This window comes from Halichoeres trimaculatus, unplaced genomic scaffold (assembly GCF_033239565.1).
Source record: "Halichoeres trimaculatus isolate MK-OKI-2021-1 unplaced genomic scaffold, fHalTri1.1 fHalTri1_scaffold_10, whole genome shotgun sequence".
Taxonomy (NCBI): domain Eukaryota; kingdom Metazoa; phylum Chordata; class Actinopteri; order Labriformes; family Labridae; genus Halichoeres; species Halichoeres trimaculatus.
In genome coordinates this window covers 31,203,362-31,227,335 of record NW_027437187.1, presented here as the reverse complement: position 1 = coordinate 31,227,335, position 23,974 = coordinate 31,203,362, and the positions used below count along the sequence as shown (strand labels likewise).

Below are 23,974 nucleotides of genomic sequence, written 5' to 3'. Positions count from 1 at the left end.
CTGACCCAGTCCGCCCTCTCTAGCTGCCTCTCCGACATCAGCTCCTGGTTACAAAGTAATTTTCGAAAACTTAACCTCTAAAAATCTGACATTCTTTTAATCGGTCCAAACTCCCTTACTTCTACAGCCAATGACTTTCACATCATTTTTCAAAACTCCATTCTCACATCACATCAAAAAAGTCACAAAAACAGCCTTCCTCCATCTTAAGAACATCGCCCGCCTTTGCCCCTCTCTTTCCTTCTCTGCAGCTGAAACCCTCATCCACGCCTTCATCACATCACGTATCCAATACTGCAATAGCATTCTTTATGGCACAACCAACAACCACCTCAACAAACTTCAGTACATCCAAAACTCTGCCGCCCGCCTCCCCACCCGTACCTGTTCCTGTGAACACATAACTCCCATTCTTCAAGATCTCCACTGGCCTCCCGTCCTTTACCGTATCCAGTTTAAAATCCTCCTTCTTACCCACAAAGCACTCCATAACCAAGCCCCTCCATTCCTTACTGACATGATCCACCCCTACACCCCTTCCTGCACCCTCCGTTCTTCAGTTGCAAACCTCCTCACCGTCCCAAGGACCAAGCACCGAACCTGGGGTGATAGAGCCTTCTCTGTTGCTGCCCCCTCCCTTTGGAACTCACTCCCACAACACCTCTGTGATACTGCTGACCCCACCGCCTTCAAAACAAAACTCAGAACTCACCTATTTGTATGGCTTTTAACTTAAACTAACAAACCCTGGTACTGAACTTGCTTTTTCTCTGCACCTTTGAATTGTTTTTGTCTCGTCTTCTATTTCTATACATGTTTTTTTTTTTTTACTGTTATTTCATTTTTTGTATCTGTTTTCAAACTTGCTTTTTATACTGCTTTTACCTTGTAAAGCGTCTTTGAGATTTTGAAAAGCACTCTATAAATAAAACGCATTATTATTATTATTATTATTTCTTATCTTTGGTATTTTTGCTTGAATTTTGCCTTTTGGCTACAAAGAAGTAAATATATCATCAGCATGCTTATATTGGCTAACTTAAGCACCCGAGTGGATGCTTAACATTACCCTATTAAAAGTTAATGTCCTGTTAACTTGTAAGCTGGAGTAAATTAATATTTAACATATCTGTATTTAGCATGCTAATGGCCATCAAGGATGTGTAAACATAAATAAGTAAAATAAACATGTTCCACTTCAGCCTGTTTGCAGATAAACTTTGAATAAACTCTGAATAAACATTAAAGTGAGCTGAGTCTGCAGTGTGAAGGCTTTCATCTGCTCCTCTGAGCATGATATAAACTCCTGATTAATTTTCTAATTAAGGCTGAATAATGAGATCGTTTTCTTAATGACTCTCTCCATTCGAGGAGTCATTGCTGATAAACTGAAAGCTCAGAGGAAATATGTTGTCCAACATTTACAGCTGCTGCAGATACAAACTCATCTGTAATGAACTGGATTGTCTCACAAAGTTTGAGAGCTTGTAACTGTAATAATAGGAGTAATAATGCTAAAATCTGTGTGTGTTTAAGTGAAGCAATAATATCATCATGAGCAGCCTGACCTCGTCCAGAGACAGATGGGTTTAATTCCAGGATGTTTCCAGGCGTCTTCTGCTCTACACAGCTTGGTGCTGTCTGTAGATTATTACCAACCAGCACTGCCTGCAGCCTGCAGAACAAAAAGACAAACTAGAAAGTGGAGCATATGAAAGTTTGTTAAAACAAGAACACATTTAAAAGTGAAAATAGTTTAAGAAAACGCTGGTAAGCAAAATCGAGAAAGTTTACACCTGCAGGAATCTCAAATGTTGGGATAATGAGGAGTCTCCAGACCATATAATGTGTAGAGAATGGGCACCATGGCCCCACCTGGGCAAAGTACCCCCGTCACAGGCGCCGTTATTGTGCAGCCAGAGTCTGACTGCATAATGGAGTCATAGTTAGAGTAGATACACTGGGGAAAAATGAGTGGAGCTGGGTGACAAAACACCCAAATTTTCTTTTGAAAGCATAGTCTCTACTTGGCTCTCCCTCCCGGCATACCATTTCCGAAAGAACTACACAAGAAGGAAGCTGTCAATCATCCTTAAATGAAACATAAAACCCCTTTTAACTGAAATATCAAACGAGAACAAACGTTTTGATAAAAAAAAAGAGAACTAAAACACTAGCAGCCCAATAACATTTTTACATTACCACAGCATAGGGATGTGAGGACAGTTTCTAAGACTTATTCATTTTTTTAATGACCACATGACTGGCAGACAGAGCAGTTTTGTGGCACTCTGACGAGTAAGTGGACGTCTGCATTTCTTTTACAGTCTATGGTCCAAGCAGAGTGGGGAGCCATCTAGTGGACAAACATGGAACTGCGTTCTTCCATAAGTGGTATGAGCACACACATTCAAATACATGTATAGAAAGACATTATTGAACAAAGTTATAACAATGCAGTGGGCAGAGAGATGCTCATAAACGGGTCCTTTCGTTGAACCCATTTGACAGAGAGCAACACATCCACCATACTGTCTCCTAGGTCTATCTTTGTCAGAATGTTCAGATTGTTTTTTTTTAGGAGAAAAAAGGTGCTTATGACCATGTCGTAGAGTTACCTTCACTCGAGGGGCAACATGTTTTCACGCGAAGTTGAATATGAGCCAAGATCTTAAGGGAAAAGGACAAACTGTCCGTACGAAACTATGTAATCTGAACAAACGGCGAAGACTTTGTCCCTTCATCGTGACTTGACATTTGAGGATCTTTTGTTTGTTATATAGAACGATTTGCGAGCCCGTTGCATGCTGGGAAATGACGATCCCAACGGCCGTTATCGAGTGTTTTTTTATTTCAAATGTTTAGAACGTAATCCTCAAAACCAGGTATTCTGTGTATGACAAAATGTCAGAAAAGTATTTTTTATTTTTGGCAAAGCACCTCTAACAAACAAAATACCTTTTAGCCTCGAATGGATTGATGGATGATCCTGAGCGAACATTCAGCCAGGTCCAGCGGGAACCGTCTAACTTCTGGTAAAGTTCCACGTGAGAAAACTGAAATGTCGTCTATTATTGTTTTGAGTTTGAACTTTTTCTTGGCAGCGCTGCCCGTTAGCCCACATTTACTTTATCTTAGCTTAGCCGAAGCAGCCGCATAGATAGGAGTTTGACAGCCTCTCATCTGCTAACTGGTAGCCCCTGAACAAACTCAAGCAAGTGAAGTACTAACGTCAAGTGTGACTTACCGGTTGGCTACAGCGACAACCAGTGGCTGGAAGCCGTTGGTGCAGCTCTTGTAGGTTGTTGAATTCATTATCACAAGAAAAAATATCAGTTACATCAAGATAACGAGATTATAAATCATCACGAGTTAAAATTGCATAAAAAAGAAAAATCCATGGCCGTTTTCAGCTTCCAAATCATAAAATGAGTATTAAATCAATTAACATTTAATGATAACTTTGTATGTTTACACCCATCCATTATGCTCCAAATCAGAGCAGTTTGTTGCTAGTCTTCATCAAAACCCCACCAAATGACCAAATTTTATAAACATGAATTCAATATAGATTAAACAGTGGTTCTATCATTTCATACCGCATTGTTAAAATTTGTAAGATATAAACTAAAAACTAACTGCTAGAAGGTGCCCTGGCTCAGGCCTCGGACCATAAAAAAAATTAATGTGAATGTTTCAACTAAAACTTCTAGTTTGCCTGTGGTTCTGCAACCAGCCTCTAGTGAATTGTGGAACTGCAGTTTCCCAAACTAAGTGCCACTTTTAAGGTACTACAATCTCAATGTAAGAGTTTCAAAGCAAGGGATGATAAAAACAATAATAGGAGGAACCATTTTCATGATTCAACTCAAGAAAATGTTGCTAATACAATTTTGTGCATAACCTGTGTGTCGGCTTGAGGAACAACTGACAGAAAATCTCCCAAAGGCTTGAGCTTCAAAGTCCTGGCAAATTAATGGCACCATCCTAACCTTCAGTGGATAGACAACCATAAATAATATTCTCCAGGGCTGAGAAGTGACAAGCTGCAGGAAAAAAAAGTTGTTATAGGTTAAAATATCACAGTAAGAAGCTAAGTCTTTCATTAGGATACAGTTTACAAAGTGCCTTTAATGTAATTTTTAGCATAATTTTATCACAATGTGAAGATTTTGTAAATCTAAGGTCTGGACAGCTTTTTATTTATTGACAGAAACAGCTTCATGTGAATATCTATAAATACAATCACATTGTATTTAATTTTGAATCATCTCAGTGGTTTGGTCAGTTAAGGCAGGTCAGTTAAGAAAGACGTTGATGAAAACTGCTACAAACATGGTTTTAAATGGCCAGTCAGTCAGGTTTTGGTTCAGTTTCTTTTGAAGAACACAGTCTGTCATTTCGCTCGGACAACTGATCTGATCAGCTGGCCAGCCTGTCGTTCAGGTAGCTGGAGGTCTTGGCGTCCTGCAGCAGCGTTTTGGTGACATCAAACAGTTTCTGCTGATAGGCCAGTCTGTAGCGGCTGTACACGTCGTCACAGTGTGTCAGGAGGCGCTTCACGTTGGGGGTTACGTTACTGGGAGCGCCGTCCAGCCTGGAACAACAACAGAAAGAGAGAAAAGGGGAGTTGAGACTTAACTCTCAGCTGGTTTCTGGATGTTTTTAGCAGCTTCACTCCATCTTACTTTTTGAAAATGTCCTCAAACAGGCTGGAGGTCAAAGGGCGGTAGCGTTTGAGCTCCTCCAGGTAAACAAAGTCTCCTTTCAGGATAACCCTCTGGTACAGAATCTCAGCCCAGTCCGGACTGTAGCTGTACGCCTCTGACACCACAAACACCTGACAGGCAAGTAAGAATTTGAAGTTGATACACTTTAACAGCCTTTTTTGCATCTGGAATAAATCTACATGTGCTGTCTGGATTGTTTAACATCATCCACAGACCTGATAGCATCGTGGCAGCGCTATGACAGCGTTCAGCAGCTCTGCAGGTCGAAGGTTGATGACCCGCAGGTCCAGTCCGTGGTTCAGGAAGTGAAGTTGAAGAGCGACAAGTTTAGCTGTGCGTACACAGCGAGTGGCCTGACGTACACACGAGTCCTGGCAACAGATGAAGACAGAGTCAGAGAAGTCCGAGGTTTTGAGTTAGGGTTCATGAAGAGGTGTCAGGATACCTTTGAGAAGCTCTCTGCAGCATCCTTTAGAAGACCCAACACCTTGACCAATGAGTTCTTCAGATCAGGCGTCACCACTGTTGAGAGACACATTGTATTGCTACATTATATTATATTATATCATATATATTACTAAGCAACGCCCTGTTGGTTGTGGCTGCCTATTGCAGCAACTCTGTCTTCTTTGTCTGTTTCTTTCATCTCTTTTTCGTAATCTTTGTATTTGAAGTGCATTATTACTTTGTATGGTTCATTTGTTGGTCATTGACACCAAACTGGTTTTGTCTTCAGTGATATTTTTACTATTTATGCTTCTGTGTTTGTCTGGAGATCCTACATGTAACCATGGCGGCATTGTTTACATGTGAACTCAGCTGTTAGAAGCCTGTAGCATGTCAATGCTAACTGGTGCAAGGCCGGATGTTTCCCACAAGGTGAAGAGAAGGAGGTGAGGAGGTGTAAGCAAAAAAGTGACGGCATCGACCTGTCCTTCCATTTATTGTTATTGGGAATGTAAGATCTATCTCCAATAAGATGGACAAGCTAGCTGTGCTAACCCAGCAACAGAGGGAATACCAGAGGGCAGAGTAGCATCATGCTATTCACAGACATGGCTAACGGAGCTAACACCAGACACCAATGCCACATTGGAAGAGCTTCACCTGCTGTGAGCAGACAGGATCTAGGAGACAGAGACTGAACAGACTGCTGAAGAAGCTCAGTCCTGGACCCTGTGGAGGTGGAGGCTGGCTGACTGGACAATGATGGACAAGCTGTCATCATCTGTTTTCTTATGGACCTTTTTACACTTCTATACACTTTCTTACTTTTGTTTTCTTGATTGCTGATGTGACTCCTCCTGAATTTCCCCTCAGGGATAAATAAAGTATTTTCTATTCTATTCTGTAAGGAAACCAAAGGTGAGTTCAATCTGTGATCAAAGATTTCAGTGAATGTTCATGTCGGGTTAGCTCACCCCAGGCCTGAGACTCGATCATCTTCAGCTGTGTTCTTGCTGCGATTTCGTGGTTTTCTCCGATCTCCCTCCTCATGCTGAAACACAGCGCCACCATGTTGTGTTTCTCACTGTCTGCAGGCAGGCAACGCTTTATGTAGTCCAGGAGAGCCGTCTTCAGACTTGAGCTCTGCAGCAGTACACAGACTGAGGTTAATACCAGGTTAAAGCAAATTTAGTGCTTGATTTATGTTAGCTCGCATTTTTCTTATTCAGTATCCAAACATGGTTTTGTTTCTGGGTGTTCACCTGTCCTCTGTCCGTGTCCACTTTCTTCCTCAGCAGCATCTCAAAGCGATGGTTCTGATGCAGCAGGTCAAAGACATATGTCATCTCATTGTACCTGCCGATACCCGTCAGCAGACGCACCTTAACACACAAACAGAGAAGGTTAATGCAACTGTGTTATCATTAAAATGTTAGCATTGTGATCTGCAAACACCATAAATCCCATTTTGTTTACTTTGATTTTAATCATTATAAGAAGAACAGAGGTTTGTGCTTACCAGGAGGCCGAAATGCTCTCCAGGGGCGAGGTGGGTGTGGCTTAGGTGACGGGCGGCTTGCAGCACTCTGACGATGCCCTCCATGTTACAGGTGAGACTAAAGCAGTCGTGAGCTACGATCAGCAACTCCACAACTGCAGGAGAAAGAGAAAATGAGACTGAATCACACTCAAAATGATTCAAAACAAACTTTCAGCTGTTTTCACTTCGAGCCTGCTGCCTCTCAGTCTTGCAGCGGGTCTTTTAAATCTTTACTTCTGTGCTGAACTAAAATTCTACACTTCAATATGAAAAAATACATTGTGGTTGTTTTGGGGTTGAATGTGGGCTTCTAACACAGCCACAAAAGCGCTTTTAAATACTTTTTTTGTGCCTTATTTTTATAGTTCATGCAAAAAGAAAGAATGAATAAATGAAACTGTATTTTGCCAGACTCAAAATAATTTCATTGTGTCTTTGGTTTTAACTTAAACTTAACCATTCGCACACCAAAACAACAAGCTCAAAGATGCTAAAACTAGTGCCATGTGTAAGTATATTCTGTGTGTGTTTGTGTGTGGGTCGTACTGCAGCTCAGGTCTCTCAGAGGAACAGTGTTGAGGTTTTCCAGCAGACTGAGTCCCACCAGGTTTGGATCTTCACACAGCTTGATGAGCTGGACCATCGAATCTCGCCCCTCTGACGGCCTGAACACCTGCCTCTCTGCTCAGTCACACACAGACATTTATTTTAGGGGACATGTCACATCTGATGAGAGGACTCTGTGACAGTTTCCATCGTTGTGGATCTCACCTGGTTGCAGCTCCTGGTTGGAGGCGAGCAGCGCCTGCACCACGGCCGAGGAGACAAGCTGAGCCACAGAGTCTGCAGACAGACTCTGAGCTTTGATGAAGGCCTGAGCCTTCCTGAAACGCTCCGGCTGCTCGGACAGAAGCAGCTTCTCCAGCACTGAGCGAGGTTCCTCTGCACATATCTGACCAAAGGAGCACTGCAGCTCCTGGAGGGGACATAGAAGTAAAGACGTTGACCAGTATTTACAAAGCATCCTAAGGCTAAAAGTAGCTCTTAGTGATGTCATTCTTAAAAAAGATCTTAAAATTCCTCAGATTTTAATATTTTTTTGATAATTATTTACCTTAGTTAGATAAAAGTTATTCACAAAGCGTCTAAAGCCTTAAGAGAGCTGCCAAGGTGAAAAACTGTTATGAGGAGGTGTCGGGCTTTCCCAACACACTAAACACAGTTTCTGCCACCTGGAACAGCTGTTCATTTGCTGATCCATCCCCTCTGTCTAGTTCTTTTTTATCTCTTTTGTTAATTGTTTTGGTTGTTCTGCAGAATCAAACCGCTTTTCATAAGGACGCCTGTAATCACAGGTAGTGCTGTAGGCTGAGTCTTCATCCACCATTAAAATTGAACACATTGAGTTGTAACATGAGCAGCATGGACAGTAAACAGATCAATAAGCAAATCAGCATATAAGATGTGAATGTAAATGAGGTACATTCAAGCATTTTGAAGCTGTTGCATTGTTAATTTAATCTAGCTGAGTTTCATCAGCATGTTATAAAATTAATGTCCCCATGACACATTTCTGAATACAGTCAGAGTTACATGATCCGTTGGTTTTACTGTCCATTCATTATCAGGAGCATGGAGCGTTTTTTCCCCCTAATTTCTCCCATTTTTGTACCAACCAATCACAGCTTTTAGGAGACTGTGTTGTACCTAGCAACAGGTCAACCACACCTCCTCCCTAAGTTAAAAGTTTCTGTCTCCTCCTTGCTTAGAGCTGCTCTCAGAGGCTTCCTGAATCACTCTTAAGCCAAGGTTAGCAAGGAATTTTTAAGCTAAGTTAGGAGCTCTGTGAGAAGCTTTGTAAATACAGGCCCTTGGTGCTATCTTGGATTCTCAACTGAACTTTGTAAGACATTAGATAAAAAAATATATGTACCTGCTTCATTGTGTTTCAAATCTATTCAAGAAAGTATTCTGACTAAAACCAGAAAGAGACTGCATACAACACTGTTTCTGGCATCTTTGTGCTGGTTACCTGTGACTTTAAGGATACATTCAAATTCTGTCACTTATATTAATGCAAAAAGAGAAAATGAACAGGAGCACTCATTGTTAGGAATGTATATTTCTGCTCTGTACCTTGGAGAGCTGGTAGAGGCTGAGGACTTGCTTGCAGTAGTTATTTCCATGTCGACACTGATCCACGAGTTTCTGCAGCTGGACAACAACCTCGTCTTCAGGGAGCGGGAGCATCACGAAAGACGAGAAGCTGTTGACAGAGGCAGCTGGAGGAAAAAAAGGAAAGTAAGTTTATATTCCCCCTCTCTGGATCAGGATCATCAGACAGCTGGAGCTCATGGAGGAGTTGCTCAAGGTTTAGTTTGGATCCTTTAAGTTTGTTAGTGGCACTATATTTTTTATTTTGTTTACACAAAGACAAAAAGTGTTAGAGAATAAAATAAAAATCAAAGTTTAACTCTAATCTAAAAAAAAGTGATATGAAGCTTACAGCTGGTGATGCTCTTCTTTGGCAGGGCCTCTGCTGCCTCTTCTGTCGGTTCAGTATTTGGTTCTCCAGACGCCAGACCTCGGCAGCGCAGCACCACCCACATGTCCGGGTGATAGAGTGAGAAATAACGACACACACGGCTGGCTTCATGGATGCTTCCTTCATCTAACAACTGACCAATCAGAGCAGCCAGAACTCTCCTCTCATCTGTACTCAGTGAGGGGTCCACGTTCGCCTGGTCCTGCTCCTCAGGCGGACCTGGGAGTCCCTCCAGACTCAGACACTCCTCCGTGTTCAGGCCTACGATGCTGGAGAAGGAGAACTCCTTCATGAGCACAGCATAGGTGTTCATTTCAGGCGTAAGGGCGGGCGGTGGGAGGTTGAAGACGCTCTCTTTCTCCATGGAGACGGTGAGGACGTGCTGTCTGACTCGGCTGACCCACAGCATCTTCTCCAGACCCTCCAGTTTGTCCACAGGGGGCGGGCTGAGCAGGGAGAGCCAGTGAGCGGCGAGGCAGAGCAGCATGCAGCGCTCCTGGACGTCCAGGAGCTCGCTTTGGGGGTCAGTGTCCTCAGACAAGTTTAGAGGACGAATCTCTTCAGCCCGAGAGAGGAAGAACTGAGAGGCTGATTCAGGATCGGTGCTGTCTGCTTTCAGCTGATCGTGACATTTCCTCCAGAAACTGACTCTCGTCTCCAAGCGCCTCCACTGCCGCTTGGACTTCTGGGAACTCACCTCCTGGAAGAGCTGCACAGAAAACCGAAATGTCAACAATGAAAGCAAAAAGGAAATTAATCAAGTGTATAGTTTCTTAAATTAAGTATGGGTCCAGAGAGACGCTGCCGTTCTAACTTTGTAAAAATAAAAACATGTAAGATTTGATGTATTTTTCTGGATATGTCCCGTGTGGTGGATCAGACCTGACTGAGCAGCAAGCGGTGGACAGGCAGACCAGCCAGCAGGGCCACCTGTCGGGCCTGGTTGTAGCGCCCCGCAGCCTGCAGAGCATCCACTGCATCCTCAAACTCCTCCTGCTGAACGGAGGGTGAACTACACTGCAGCAGCCGAGGAGACACAGTGACCTCTGACCCCTGCAGCAGCTGACTCAGCTGACTTAACTTCCTGAAATCTGGACCTGCACACATTTCACAGAATTCACTGGTTTATGTTCAACAGATCAGTGAGTGGAGGAGTTTAATTTTTCTTATGGGGTCTAGTATCTCACCGTTTGATTTGAGGAGTTTGTCGACGTCTGCGAGGAGCTGCAGCAGCCGGTGGAGGTCGTACTGGGAGGAGCAGCGCTGCAGCATGGTGAGAAGCAGAACAGAGGCCTGACTCTCCACCCACTGCAAGGGGAGACCACCAGAGGGTGCTGGACCCCCATTTCTCATCTGCATAAAACAATGATAACAGAGTTATTCTCTGTTATGACACAGAAATGTTTCCACTGTCTGCTTTTTTTGGTCTGTTGGTGCGGAGAGCTTACAGCGATGAGTGTCCTCTGGAAGTCCAACAGCTTGGTTTTGGCTTCAGAGAAGTTTCTGTAGTCACAACACAACTCAAACATCCTCAGTACCAACACCAGAGGACAGTCCTGAGGAAGAGGAGGAAAATGTAGAATTAATCAGCAGTTTTTCAAAACCTGGTCACAACTTTTAAATTACTGACATTTACTGAAAGTTTTGTAGATTGCTTGAGGCATAAAATATGAAAATTAAAATCAAAATTTCCTAGACTTAAAATATTCTCCTTTCAAGCAGTTTTAACTCCAGCAGAAGTGGGAATGTGTTGATGCATACTTCAGTGACCTAAAAATCAGGTATTTAACACCTCTACCTCCTCTGGCATACCTCAAGGAGGCATCCTTAGACCCTTTTAATTCTCCTTAGACATGCCTAAACTTTAAAATATCATAACTTTAATCATATCATAACATCACTGTCAGCTATTTCTTTATGCTGATGATACTCAAATATACAGCAGAGTCTCTTAAAACAACCAAAATGCACTTTAGACCTTTCATCATCTGTCTTTTTGACATTAATTCATGGATTCATGGAGCCAAATAGCCAGTGAAAAAATATACATGATGATGTAAAGTTTGAATGAGCAGGTAAAAACAAAAGCAATACTTTTGGGTGTGGTTTAAGACACAGATTTGAGATATAATGCTGCATTGACACATATCATAATAATATTATGAGTACTCCCTACCTGTTATAGCGCAAAAATGTCCTGAAAACCAAGACTGATGTAATTGTCTTTTCACTGGATAACTGAAAAATGTCTTAAAATCCCAAGTCTTGCCCAAATTGCTACCAGAGTGTTGATGCATAGAAGAAAACTGATCACATCGCCCATATTCTTAGATCCGTCCTTGCTCTTCAAGAAAGATTTTATAGCTTGTAAACTTGTTTTTAAAGATCTACACGGCCATTTATAACCATGTCCCAGTCAGATCATTATGGTTCTAGAATGTTCTCCATGTGTCCCAAACAATGTCCCTACATTCCGGAACTCTCTTCCCCTGTATGTTGTGTTCTTTAAGGCAAATAATAAACCTGTCTTTTTAATCTAGTGTGGACTTTAAGGGAACTGATCTACATCTTGTTTAACTTTTCATTGATTTTAACTAATTTTGTAGTGACTTACGTCTTTAACTGTCTTGATTTAACTGAATTCAAAGTGAACTGGCAGAAATTGTCTTTTTTGAATCTTTAGTTTCTCATTTGTTTTTACCCTCTGGAAAAGCTGAAAGCCTCGTAGAAGGGGTCTGACATGGCCCCGCCCCAGCAGCGTCTTCCAGATGATTGACAGGTCATGGAGGGTCCACTCATGGTGCTGAGGGGCTTCAGCCAGGTGGGAGGTGGCCTCCTCAGCTGTGACATCATCGACTGATGTCAGCACCCACACACACAGGCACTGCAGTAGCCCTGCCTCCTGTAAATCAAACAGATATAATAGAAATGACTGTTCAAGTTATAGACTGTAAACATTAGTTCAACATCAACTGTGGTTCACATGGTGACATTTAATCTGATGAGGTATTGTTTATCTTTTTTAAATGTAAAGATCAAAACAAAAAACATTATTGGTTTGGAGGGTTGTGTGCCTCAGGGAAGCCCAAAAAAAGGTACTCCTTATATAAAATTAATGTTATTTTTAATGTAAAATTCATAAAAATCTGAAATTTTTTTGCAAAATACCAAAAAGTTTTAAACATGAAGATTTAAACGTGAGCCCCCCTCCTCCTTTCTTTTATCATTAGTAGCATTATATATTATGAGTTCAGTTTCACGTTTTTACCTGTTGACAGGCGGCCAGCACAGCTAGCGTCGGGCAGCGCTGCACAAGCGCCTCCTGCAGCAGGTACCTGCAGGGCGCCTCCTCTTCCTGGCTCTGCAGGAGGACCTGGAACAACTCTCTGGGGTGCTCCGTGCTCCCAGAGGCCCTCTCTGTATCCAGGGACCCAGACTGCAGCTCCTCAGGAGCCCCGCCCTTCCTCTGACTGTACACCTGCAGGTCCTGGAAGGCCAGAGTCAGGTGGGACTGGAGAGCTGGGCCGAACTGGGTGGCCAATGACCTCACCTGGAGGGATAGCCCAACATGGTCACAAAAAAAGACAGAACACCAATAAATCTTTTGTATTGATGGAATTTTAAGTCTCACTTTGTCTATGTGTGTGAGTGTGTGCTCACCTGTTGAGGTGGGAAGTTGTGGAGCTGAACAAACAACAGGAAGTGGATGAATTGTCCGTCAGCGGCGCAGTGGGCGGGATAAACAGAGCTTAGCGCCAGACTGTGGAGCTGACAGAACTGAACAGGTAACGCCCACTCCTGAGCCGCCTCGTACGATGACCTGATACACACAAACATATACATTCATATCAATGTTCGTGTTTACTACTTTTTACAGATTCTTATTGATAATTAACTAATTTTTTGGCTTTAACATTAAAAAAAAAGTTTTCCTGTTTCAGATAATGAAGTGACTAGGCTGAAATCAAATGTTTAGACCAGGTTTCAGTAGTTTTTGTGGCTCCTCTCTCATAGTTTCTCTGATTTCCCTCCTCTCTCCTCGCTCCTTTGTCCTCCCATCAGCGCTGAGAGCTTTGTGCTGCAACTGAACATGGAGGGGCCAGTAAAAACTTGCATTCAATGGAGGAGAAAGGAGACAGGAAGCTTGAAGCTTTGGGATTCACCCACTGAGACTTGGCTGTCAACGACCTCTTACCTTCTTTTGACCTCTTTTGTCTGAGGTTTTTCCTGCTACAAAACAATATCTTCAAAGACAACATGTTCACCTGCTGACTGACAGATCCCACCCACTGACAGGTGACACCACACTGCAAAAAAGTGAAACCTTATCAAGTGTTTTTGTCTTATTTTAAGTAAAAATTGTCCAGAAAATGCCTTAATACAATTAGCTTTTCTCTTGTTTCTTTAGAAGATGATGTTCCTTGATACAAGCAATTCAAAGCTCATATTTGTCTTTAAATAACTTGAACTTCGACATTTTTCTGGACTAGTCAGGTGAAAGTGGCTCATATCAAGTCTATAAAGGCATTTTTTTACTGAAAATAAGACAAAATCACTTGATAAGATTTTATTTTTTTTACAATGTGTAAACAGATATTCGATGATGTTGTATCACTTGAGTTTACCTGCTGATGCTTTTCTGTTCCAGAGTGTGTGTAACTGCAGCTTCCAGGTAACCAATCAGCTCTTCTGCTGCTTCAGGCTCCACCTCCGTCAGCTTTACACCTTTTGACAATAAAACACAACAAATCAGGGTTTATACCCTACTGGCCTGGTAGACACATCTTTTTCTTTTTAAGGAGATGCAAAGACAGCAAATAATTCAAAATGTCATCAAGCTTGAGTTTCATCAGAGCGGTTTGCTTGGGACCCAAACTTTGCAGCACTTCTGAGACACTTTGTGAGTTTGATCTGTAAAGTTGTTGAATCATCAAATGTTTTATCCACAGTTTAGTTATTAAGTGTGTGAGAGTGTGTGTTGAACATACCCAGAGTGTGTAGATGCTGTGCAGAAGCAGGGTGAGTGTTCTGTTGGTTCCAGTGCTGCAGGACAGCGTTCATTGCTCTGATGTCGACCCTCAGCTTGAGGCTGCAGATTCCCAGTAGCTCACAGAAACAAACGCTCGCTGACGCCACTGATGGGACATCGAAGCACTGCAGCGCCAAGCGGTCCACCTGCTGCTGGACCTGCTGCAGCCTGAAACACAGCTCAAATGTCAGGGTGCGTGTTTCTACTAGTGCTGTCAGGCGAGTAAAAAAATTAATCTTATTAATCACAGGATTTGTAATTAATTAATCTAATTAATCACATTTTAATCTCAAATCTGCTAAAGGTCCCAAATTAAGAATTCAAATTCTAGGACATTACAAAATTGTAGTGAATGACGATAATCAAATGAATACACAAAGAAGAGAAGAATTGTAAATGTACATTTTTTTTTCAAGTGGCCAATATTAAATGTCCGTGTTCCCTGCCATTGACGTCTATAAATGTCAATTTGGTTGCAACCATTTACTGCATCTATAGAAGTGAATTATGTTTTTTAGCGAGGGAGGCGGGGTCTGTTAGAGCTTGTCAATCAAAATCCTGCTCATAAACTACTGTGGGTGAGAGCGGTGTGCTCTTTGGATGAAAGATCAGCATGGGTATGAGGAGAAGATGTAAGATGACAGAGACATTGTGAGACGCATTGTGAGTCAGAAAAGTTCAGGCAGCTCACACTTTGAAATGAGGATGTGTCGCAGTAGTTCAGAAAGAAAGGGCAGTGTGATTGTGAGAAAAGACAATGGAGATCATGGAGAGGATCAAAGAATGGAGTGCCCGAGATAAATGCAATAAAAAAAGTATGTTTCGTCTGTGTTTTGGATCAAAAACATGAAGAGAGACGTAAAAGAAGAGAGTCCAGTCTTCTTAGGTAGTTTTGGTGTTTACATAGACAACGATATTACTTGGGTCTTGAAAGATTGTTCAAGATGCTTTTGAAAATGGCTGGCAGCCAATGAGTCAATTGCGTTAATTTTTATAACGCATTAATCTGTGTAATTAATGAATCTAATTAAAGTGTTAAAGTGACAGCCCTAGTTTCTTCTTCTTCATTGGGCAAACTCAAAAGAAGTGTTGAACTCACAGGGTTTTTACGTCACTGCAGACGCTCAGCTGCTGTACAAGGAAGGTGGCGTAAGCAAAGGATGGTCGACCGTGGCGAAGGTAATACAGGAAGTCGAGGTTCTCCACCAGAGCGAATCTGTTGACCAGGTGAGGGCTGGAGAAATGAGGCAGCTCTGACGTCTCTGTGGAGGAAAACAAAGGTCAAACAATGTCATGTTTTGTTAACTGACTGTGGATTCAACCCTGAGGCTGCTCACCTGTGGAGTTGAGGGTGTTTGCTGCCTGCCAGCCAAACAGCCTAGACGGGTCCAAAGGATGGAGCGACTGGAGAATAAACCAAGTCAGTAATGTTTGTTTATTCAAGCACAATTCATGAACACGTGCTGCAGAGCGCTAACTGAGCGTACCTGCAGCAGGTGGTAGACCGAGATGTCAGAGGACGGGCTGTTTCCTCTGGTCCCGGTGGGAAACAGAGCAGCCCTCAGTTTGGGATAAGGAGCCAGCGCCATCTTCAGGAGCTGAGGGTCGACTGTCCTCTCTGACCTGCCAGACCTTTCACCCTGAGACACCACCTGAGGGTGATGAAGAGGCACGTTAAGACCGATGCAGGTTGTTTGAGCATTCGCTGCAGAAAACACACCAGAAGTCACATTTACCTGATCGATTCCTCCTGGTGCGAACATGACTGAAGCAAGAGCCAGCAGACTGTGACCCTCTAACAGCAGACTGCTCAGAGATGCCTGGCTGCCAGGTAACAACACCTGAGCACTGGTGAGACTGGCCTGGAACAGCAGACCTGGATCTGACAGAGACAGAGAGAGTTGACAGACCATGAACTCTACGTTTTACATCAAGAAGTGCCCCATGTGACACCTGTTGGATGATATGAGAGTCTGATTTGGCAAGAATCAGAGAGACGATCAAGTCTGACTAGAGAGGTAAAAATCAGCTCTCGCTTTAAAGAGTTCTCATCCTGTTCAGAGGTGATGCTGCAGCAGTTCAGTACCTGACAGATCTCTGGTGATCTCCTGAATCTTCACCAGCATCTCAAACCACGGCTGACTCTCAGACAGGCTCTGATTGGTCAGCAGGGGGCAGTTTCTGGGCGTCAACCTGAGGAAAAACACACAAGAACGGCAGCTGTCAATCATCATCAAACGTGACTTAAAGCCTTGTTTTTAACCTCTTAAACTAAGGAAAACAAAACTTTTCAGAGAAAAGAGGGCCTGGACAAAAAGCAGCCCAATAATATCTTTAAATCACCACAACAATCAGATGTGAGAAACATTTTTACGAGGTGTATTCATTTTTTAAAATTTGACCACAGCCCATCTGGAATGACTGGGGAGATGGATTTTTTTGACCTATACTGCAGCTGGCCACTAGGAGGAGCAGTTGACCTCCATTTTTTTACAGTCTATTGATGGCATACAGAGTTTAAGCCCACCTGTAGTGCTCCAGGTAGCTGTAGAGCAGGTACTGCAGGCCGTGGTCCAGGCAGAAGGTGATGAAGAGGCTGTGCAGGTCGAGGCCAAGAGGCGAGCGGTGATGAGGGACCGGAGGAGAGGAAGCCATCACTCCTCCACCCTGAGCCAGTCTCCACAGCAGCTGCTCCAGGTCAGACAGCTCCTCTGGGATGAACACGCCTCTCCTGGCCAGCAGGTCCAGGATGTTCTCCTTCATGTAGGAACTGCAGATGGTGTTACCATTAACCAGCTCTGGGGTTAACTCCGGCCACTGGGAGGTGCTAGAGGGCTTGCTGTTCTGGATCCAGTCTACCACTCGGAGCTGGTCGTGCAGGGCGGTGAGGTAACTCCACAGCACGGCTGGATCACAGGATTTTATCTCTGAGGAGGAATAAAACACAGAAGAAGAAAGTGTACAGATGCTCTTTTATGATTCCAACCAGGAGTTACAAGTTCCTCTGTGGTGTTTTACCCGTGTGTTTGAGTCTGGATAGGAGGACGCTGGTTTGGCAGCTCTGGTCCCAGTTTCTCACCCAGTCCAGTCTGAGGTTCCTCCACAGTCCCTCCTCTTCTTCAGGCCTCCTCTGCCTCACCAGCTGCTTCAGGATCTCCTCACCTTCACCTGCCTCCCCATGAAGCATCTGAACTCTCCTGAGAACCAGCAAGTGCAGGAAGAATTTACCTGTATTTATTAAAGAAAGTCTGTCCTGGCCATTGAAACTCACTAAAAGCTACTGAATGTTCGTTACCTTGGTGACGTGTTCTTCACAGAGCAGCGGGCCGCAGGAAGTGATCCCAGCTTCTCCATCTCTCTGATGAACTCCACACTCTGCATCTCCTCACATGAAAAAGAACTCTGTCCTGACAGCTCCTCCACCTGGACGTCCAACCAATCAGAGGCCCAGAAACATGTTAGCATGTAAGAACAACACATCCTGTAACCTCTTGGCCAAGTCAAAGGTAGAAACAGAGAAAAATAATATCAGGAATAATTTTGGAAATTCATAACCTAATGAGCGACTCACCACAAACTCCCTGAGATCTTTGTCGTCAGTGTAGAGGCAGATACTGTGCAGCTGCTGCTTCACGCTGAAACCCTGAAAAGATAAAATTACTCAATTTCATCTTTAATCTATATTTATTAATCTGTTCTGTTAGTGACGTGCTCTGACCATGTTGGCGAGCAGAGTCTTGGCGGTCTGCAGGTCTCTGCTCTGCAGGCAGGAGAACACCTGACGCAGACCCTCCATCCTAAGAGCAGACAGACGCTGCTCTGGATGGCCCTGCCTCCTCAGAACAGCCTGAGCTCTGGGGATCTGATTGGTCAGGATTGACTGACGGACCACTTCCTGCAAAACAACCCCCACACACACAGAAATCACAGGGTTATGGTTAGGGTGTAACGTTCTTATTTGATTTAGTATGTTATTAAAGTTCGAGACAGTGATGAAAAGGAAAATAAAGAAAGTAACGTCACCTCAGTCTGCAGCTGCTCCCACTCGTCTCTTTGAACCTCTTCCTGAGCAGGATCAGCATTACTGCTACAGGATGTGTCGCCCCCTGCAGGCCAGGGGAATCGCTTCATGTAGCTCCTCAGGTCTGTGACATAACGATCCAGGACTTCCACACAGCTCTGCACCCCTGTGTCCTCATCTGCAGACACGGCAGAGCAGATTTAAAACTAACACAAAGACTAGATTGAACATGCAGGCCTCAAATGTGTGTGTGTTTCCTTACAGCGTGTGTTGGAGAGGACAGAGCGGATCTGTGTGTTAACAAAGCTCATTGTGATGTTGAGCAGCTGCTCAGAGAACTGTCGGCTCTGAGCTTCACTGTTTGAGTCTTTGACAGCCTGGCACAGGAGGTCCAACGCAGGACACAGCTCCTGAACACCTGCACACACAGATATACACAAACATAAAAACAGAGGTCAGAATTACATCAGTGAGTAACTGTAGAGCAGACAAAACAGAAATGTTTTTAAATTCTCTTTTTCTGAAGTTTTAAAAGTGAGTTTACAGTCTGTCAGGCTCAGTGTGGAGGCTGCTGGTTGATCTGCTGCAGGGTTCAGGATGTTTTCTTTACTCTTCAGGTAAAAATCCACCGTGTCCAGCTGACGGTTCTTCAGTCCTGCCTGGAAAACACAATGCACAAGTTCATATTTAATATAACCAGGAAGAGCTGTTTCTGATCAAAACAGAATTTACAAAGGGGGAAAAAAAAGATGGCACCGGTGTGGAACAGAGCAGACATATAGCTCAATTTTTTGTATTTTTCGAATTTTTTTTTAAAAATGATTCAGGCAATTGTTTTAAAAAGGCTCCGAAATATGAAGCTAAAACAAATAAAAGCCCCCCCTGGTGGCAGGCTGAAGTACATTGAAAACCCCCTCTTCCTCCATGTTAATAGACGGGACACAGATTAAACACAAAAATCCCAAACTGCTTTAAAAAAAGTTTGTCAAACATGTTTTTTGTCGTCATAACTAAATCTTATCATGCTGATTTACGTCACGATAAGGGATCGGTACCTTTTACATTTGAAAGGATACGGTACCGGTACCAATTTTTGGTACTTTTTTTGAGTTTTATGTGGTACAAAATATCAATTTGTTTGATAATAAAATTTTAAAAATGGTACCCTTCCCTAGTCATGGTGGTCATTTTTCCATAAGTTGATTTGAAACAGTTATTTGATGCTTAAAAAAGAAGAATAAAGAAAGTAAGGGAGGGAGGTAAAATTAAATTTTTATTTTATACTCAAGTTTTGTTCAAAATTTGGACTTAAGTCTCAGAAATCTGTCATCAAAGGCCAAATTTTGTCCTTGATCTTTAAAGTCTTCCAGTATTCTGTGAATTCTGTCTTTGATCTTTACGCCTCATATGGCAGAATAAGGACCTAAAATATTTGTTGATTGCAATACAAAGCAAAATCAAACAACTAAACAAAAGCAAATTGGAAAGCTGGCTGAAAAAATAGGTAGCACAAATAAAGCAGCCATTGTGACAAAAGTAAACATGTCACATAAAGCTAGAAGCGTGTCAGAAATGGACCATTAACTAGTTGGTTTGAGGCACCTACAGAAGTTTTTCAGTGTCTTTGAAAACAGCCACCTCTACATTTAATCAAAGGTTTCTTTTAACTTCCTGTCACTCCTGTGAGCTGATAAGACATGTTTGTCACAGAGCAGAGCCTGTACCTGCAGGGCATGGATAGGGATGGAGCAGCGCCCCCAGCTGTTCAGATGACAGACTGCATCCACAGTTGCTGCACTGCCAAACAACATCAACCTGCTGAGCAAGTCCTGCTGGGACACTGAGAACAAGACGAGGAAGACCCCGGAGTCTGCAGACAGAGAGACAAAGATAAGTTTTAGGTTTGAGGAGATGTTGGGTTGCTCTTTTTTCTATATTTTGGTGTAAAATAATTAACATTTTACTCCAAACTTCACAGCTGAGGTGCTGAGAAGTCGACTTACTCTTCAGCAGCAGCCTGTGCTGTCTCTCTCCACAGCGCTCAACCGGAGCCGCCTCATCCTCCACATGGTGATAGCTCACACTTCCAGACTCTAAATCCCACAATGCCACTGTGATCTGTCTGTTACCAGGGGAGACGAAGGTCAGCTGGGCCGAGAACTCCGACACAGTCAGCAGAGACGGAGAGGACGACTCAGAAACTGAGAAATCAACCGTAATCCCGCCGGGGGGAGCTCTGCTGTGGGCTGAGGATGGAGCCTTGTGGGACTCCAGGTTTGGGAGGGAGGAGGACCAGGAGGAGCCTGCAGGCTGGAGGGGGGAGGGAGCCACCTGCTGGGCTTTGGTGTACATGGAGGCTAGACGAGCTTCCCAGGAGCTAAAAGAGAGTTCACACACATGACACTTAACTAAATTAATTATTTCTTCTTTTTTCATCAAGTTCCTGATACCCTAACTTTAATAAAGCGAGTGGACATTGAAGGAAGATGCTCCAAGGTTGTGTCTCTGTGTCTGTTTGTAGTTTACCGGTCAGCGCTGAAGGTTGATCCAAAGGCGGTGAGGCTCCGCTCTGAACTTGACAGGCTGTCCTGGTCCCAGGGGTGCTGGAGCCAGAGAGGAGGGCGAGAGGGGGGCTCAGCACACAGTAGGTGGTCCGGAAACATCCTGGGAGACAGAAATACCACCGGAATGAAGTTTGTTTTCTCTAAGCATCATTAACTCTAAGACTTTCTGTGGGAGGCTGACACGGCTGATCTGATGTGCATTTTTTTAAGAAATTGGTTTTTTTTCTGGCTAACTGAGTCAGAAACAATCCCATCAAACTGATTAGTTCAGATCAGAGATTAATTCAGCCAAAAAGACAAACGGGCAGGAGGTTGATTGTTCAATGAGCCAACAAATTGACATTTGTACCATGTGAAATGTGTTCTTTCATGATCTGAATAGTGCTTTTAGTCATATTTATAGAGAGTTTGGAAGTCTGTGTCTAAAAATTATGATTTAAACAGCACAAAGCTAAAAATGAAAAGGAAAGTAAGAAAACTGAAGAGTTTGCTGCTCTTTTTTCTGTTGTGGTACCCAAAGTAGTGGTTGAGGTCAACAGCGATGGCAGTGTGAGTTTCCGTGACGGCAACAGCTGTGCTGAGATCAGCCGACACCTGGAGAAGGCAGAAGGGAGAAGAGGAAGAGAAGGAGGAAGAAGAGAGGAGATCATCGTCTGCAGGGACAGAGCTCAGGTATGAAGGGAGGTCGATGGTGGCCAGCAGGCGACCATCAGAGATGTTGCACACAGCTGGAGGTCAGAGTTAAAGAAGTTGTCTGAGCAGCAGAAGAAGAAACAGAAGTCTTGTATGTGAAATATCTTTTATCTATCTCTTTATCTGTTAAATTTCTCTCAGGTGAGGATACAAATGACTCCTGTGTGGCTCAGGGTGAAGAGTGTTTCTCTGCAGACACAGTGATGGACGGTCCTTTGTTCGTCTCCATCTGTCAGCTGGATTCTGCAGCATGATAACGTCTGCAGCTCCTCCTCTGTCGGGTGATACTGCAGCTGCAGCAGCCAATCAGAGTTCAGGAGCAGACAGCAGCGGCCCGCAACAAACGATAACACCTGCAACGTCTGCACCTCAGATACACCTGAAAATATAGACTCAATTAGAATTTTAAAGGGATATTTCAATGTTTTTAGAGTGGGGTTGTATGAGTAAAAAATATCCCTTCGACATTTATACACTCATGAAGTCTTGGTCCTTACCTTGGTCTTTCTCTCTGATGGTCTGTAGAAGGTGCTCTGCAGAACACTCACACACACACAGCAGAGAGATAGAGGCTGATCGTTCTGCTTCCACCTCCAGCAGCTTCAGCTCACACTGAGACCCGACAGCCAGCAGTCTGAAGGTGCTGACCCCACGACTATGGTTGGCAACTTCCTCCCAGGAGAAACTATTACCAGAGGGACAATATAATAGGTTTGGTTTGTTGCTGGTAAATTCATTTCTGAAATGTCTCTATGTTTCAAAATTATTATATTTCCCCTTGTGATTTTATTTTATTGATGTCTTTTTTTGCTAAGTTAACAAAAGAAATACAAATGCCCTATGAAAAAAGAGACATATCCCCAAAAATCAATTATTTGGCCTACTATTTATACCAAAAGTAATTGAGAGTAGGTCAATTTCATACTTATTTTCACCATATGTACTGTCTTTAATGTTTGCAGGACTTCAGATTCCCTTGATTATATGTTATGTGACAAAAACAAACTGAAACAGGAAGACCTGATAATCTGACTCACTTAGTGTAACAGCCATCCAAAGATGCCGGAGTAGCCTCTCTGTCGGCCGGGTCCCACACTACCAGCCGCCCCTCGACCTCCAGACACCCCAGCAGAGTGCCTCCAGGAGCCAGCTGAGCCTTCTGGATGTTTGCTACCGGTCCACAGTGCTGGTTCTCCGGGATGACACACACCTCTATGGAGTTATCCTCCAGCCGCGAAGTCGCCTCCAACATCTCCACGCGTTGATGTGAGGACTATTTAAACTGGCGGAGGGTTAAAATGCTCACTACGGAGACATTGTGCAAAGTAATAACTCCATCAAACAAAGATTACAAAGACAGGGTCGGAACCTGTCATGTAAACAGCAGCTGAGACGCAGAAGTCACATGCTTCGTCTTCCCCTGTCAGCTGACCGAATCTGACCAATAGAAACACGGCACGCAAGACAAGTTAATCGAATATCGAAGCAAACTGAAGGAGAATCAAAAAAGAATACAAGGAATTAACTGTTCTTTCTCTGTACAAGCAGAAATTAATAGACAATAAGGTAGTTTAAAAATAAGTTATGAAAGAATGTAAAAAATATATGAAGATACGTTTCAGTAAAATAGCCTATTAAGTTATTTGAAAGATAAATTTTTATATGTAAATGTAAAATTAGAAGCACCAAAGCCTTATCTTATTTGTATTTTGTGTCTGTAATAGCAATGTTATTACTACATGTAAGTTAGCCTCTTTTGTATAATAATTCCACGATTGCAAAAACTATGTATTTCTAATTTTGATATTTTTAGAAATGTATTACTTCTTTGGTTTTACTTATTTTGGGGTTATTTTTAGATTTGAATACAATTCATAAATAAATATGGATTGTTAAATTGTTTGATGCTACATGATGCTAACTTTGAGGTTTGTTTTGCAGCGTTTTTGTCCTTGACTCAAAATGTTTCTGTTATAGTTAAACCACAAGTACGCGCAAGCTCTTTTGATAAAATGATCTCTGAAATGCTAAAATAAAATTACTATTATTGTATTTTCTAATTTTCTGATGTAGGAGAAAATTGCAAAACATTTCTTTTTTTTGATTGCCTATCTATATTATTTACTTGCTAAACAGGACAATTACTTTTAGTGGTTGTATGTTGTATGATGAATGGGGTTTTCCGATTTCATGACAGCTGGTCTAATGAAGTCGTTAAATGCTATATCAATTGAATACAACTACAAGCCTGCTATATTATCAATAATCTTGTTTTCAGATATTGTTATTAATGCATTTAAATGTGTAGTCAATTCTCACAAGTGTCAACAAGGAAAAGCTCTATATTAAGGATTCATTCCAAAGTTAAACTGTTTGTTGTGAAAACAATTAACATGTGTTAGATT

At 42.8% G+C, this 23,974-nt stretch overlaps 2 protein-coding genes across 2 annotated transcripts in view; both read right to left on the bottom strand.

The window, feature by feature from the left end:
• Positions 1-1,664, bottom strand: part of LOC141797112 (neuronal acetylcholine receptor subunit alpha-7) — a 48,841-nt gene extending 47,177 nt beyond the window's left edge. Inside the window, exon 1 of the mRNA XM_074678540.1 lies at positions 1,569-1,664. The gene's annotated coding sequence lies outside the window, so the exon portion shown is untranslated. The remainder of the gene's footprint in view (positions 1-1,568) is intronic.
• Positions 1,665-4,111: 2,447 nt separating this feature from the next.
• spg11 (SPG11 vesicle trafficking associated, spatacsin) lies at positions 4,112-22,979 on the bottom strand. The gene is made up of 39 exons (XM_074677741.1): positions 22,607-22,979; positions 22,067-22,254; positions 21,721-21,948; positions 21,391-21,604; positions 20,839-20,976; positions 20,316-20,689; positions 20,037-20,182; positions 18,857-18,971; positions 18,575-18,730; positions 18,315-18,490; positions 18,010-18,186; positions 17,863-17,934; positions 17,587-17,714; positions 17,310-17,488; positions 16,819-17,218; positions 16,378-16,484; positions 16,028-16,173; positions 15,779-15,943; positions 15,629-15,695; positions 15,391-15,553; positions 14,251-14,459; positions 13,888-13,987; positions 12,923-13,082; positions 12,531-12,812; positions 11,964-12,164; positions 10,711-10,818; positions 10,450-10,615; positions 10,145-10,359; positions 9,224-9,971; positions 8,854-8,999; positions 7,489-7,693; positions 7,264-7,398; positions 6,697-6,830; positions 6,440-6,559; positions 6,152-6,320; positions 5,176-5,252; positions 4,946-5,101; positions 4,689-4,840; positions 4,112-4,597 (listed from the first exon to the last, which is right to left on the bottom strand). The coding sequence occupies exons 1-39, from the start codon at positions 22,819-22,821 to the stop codon at positions 4,423-4,425; spliced, it is 7,212 nt and encodes a 2,403-aa protein (XP_074533842.1). The 5' UTR covers positions 22,822-22,979; the 3' UTR covers positions 4,112-4,422.
• Positions 22,980-23,974: the final 995 nt, after the last annotated feature.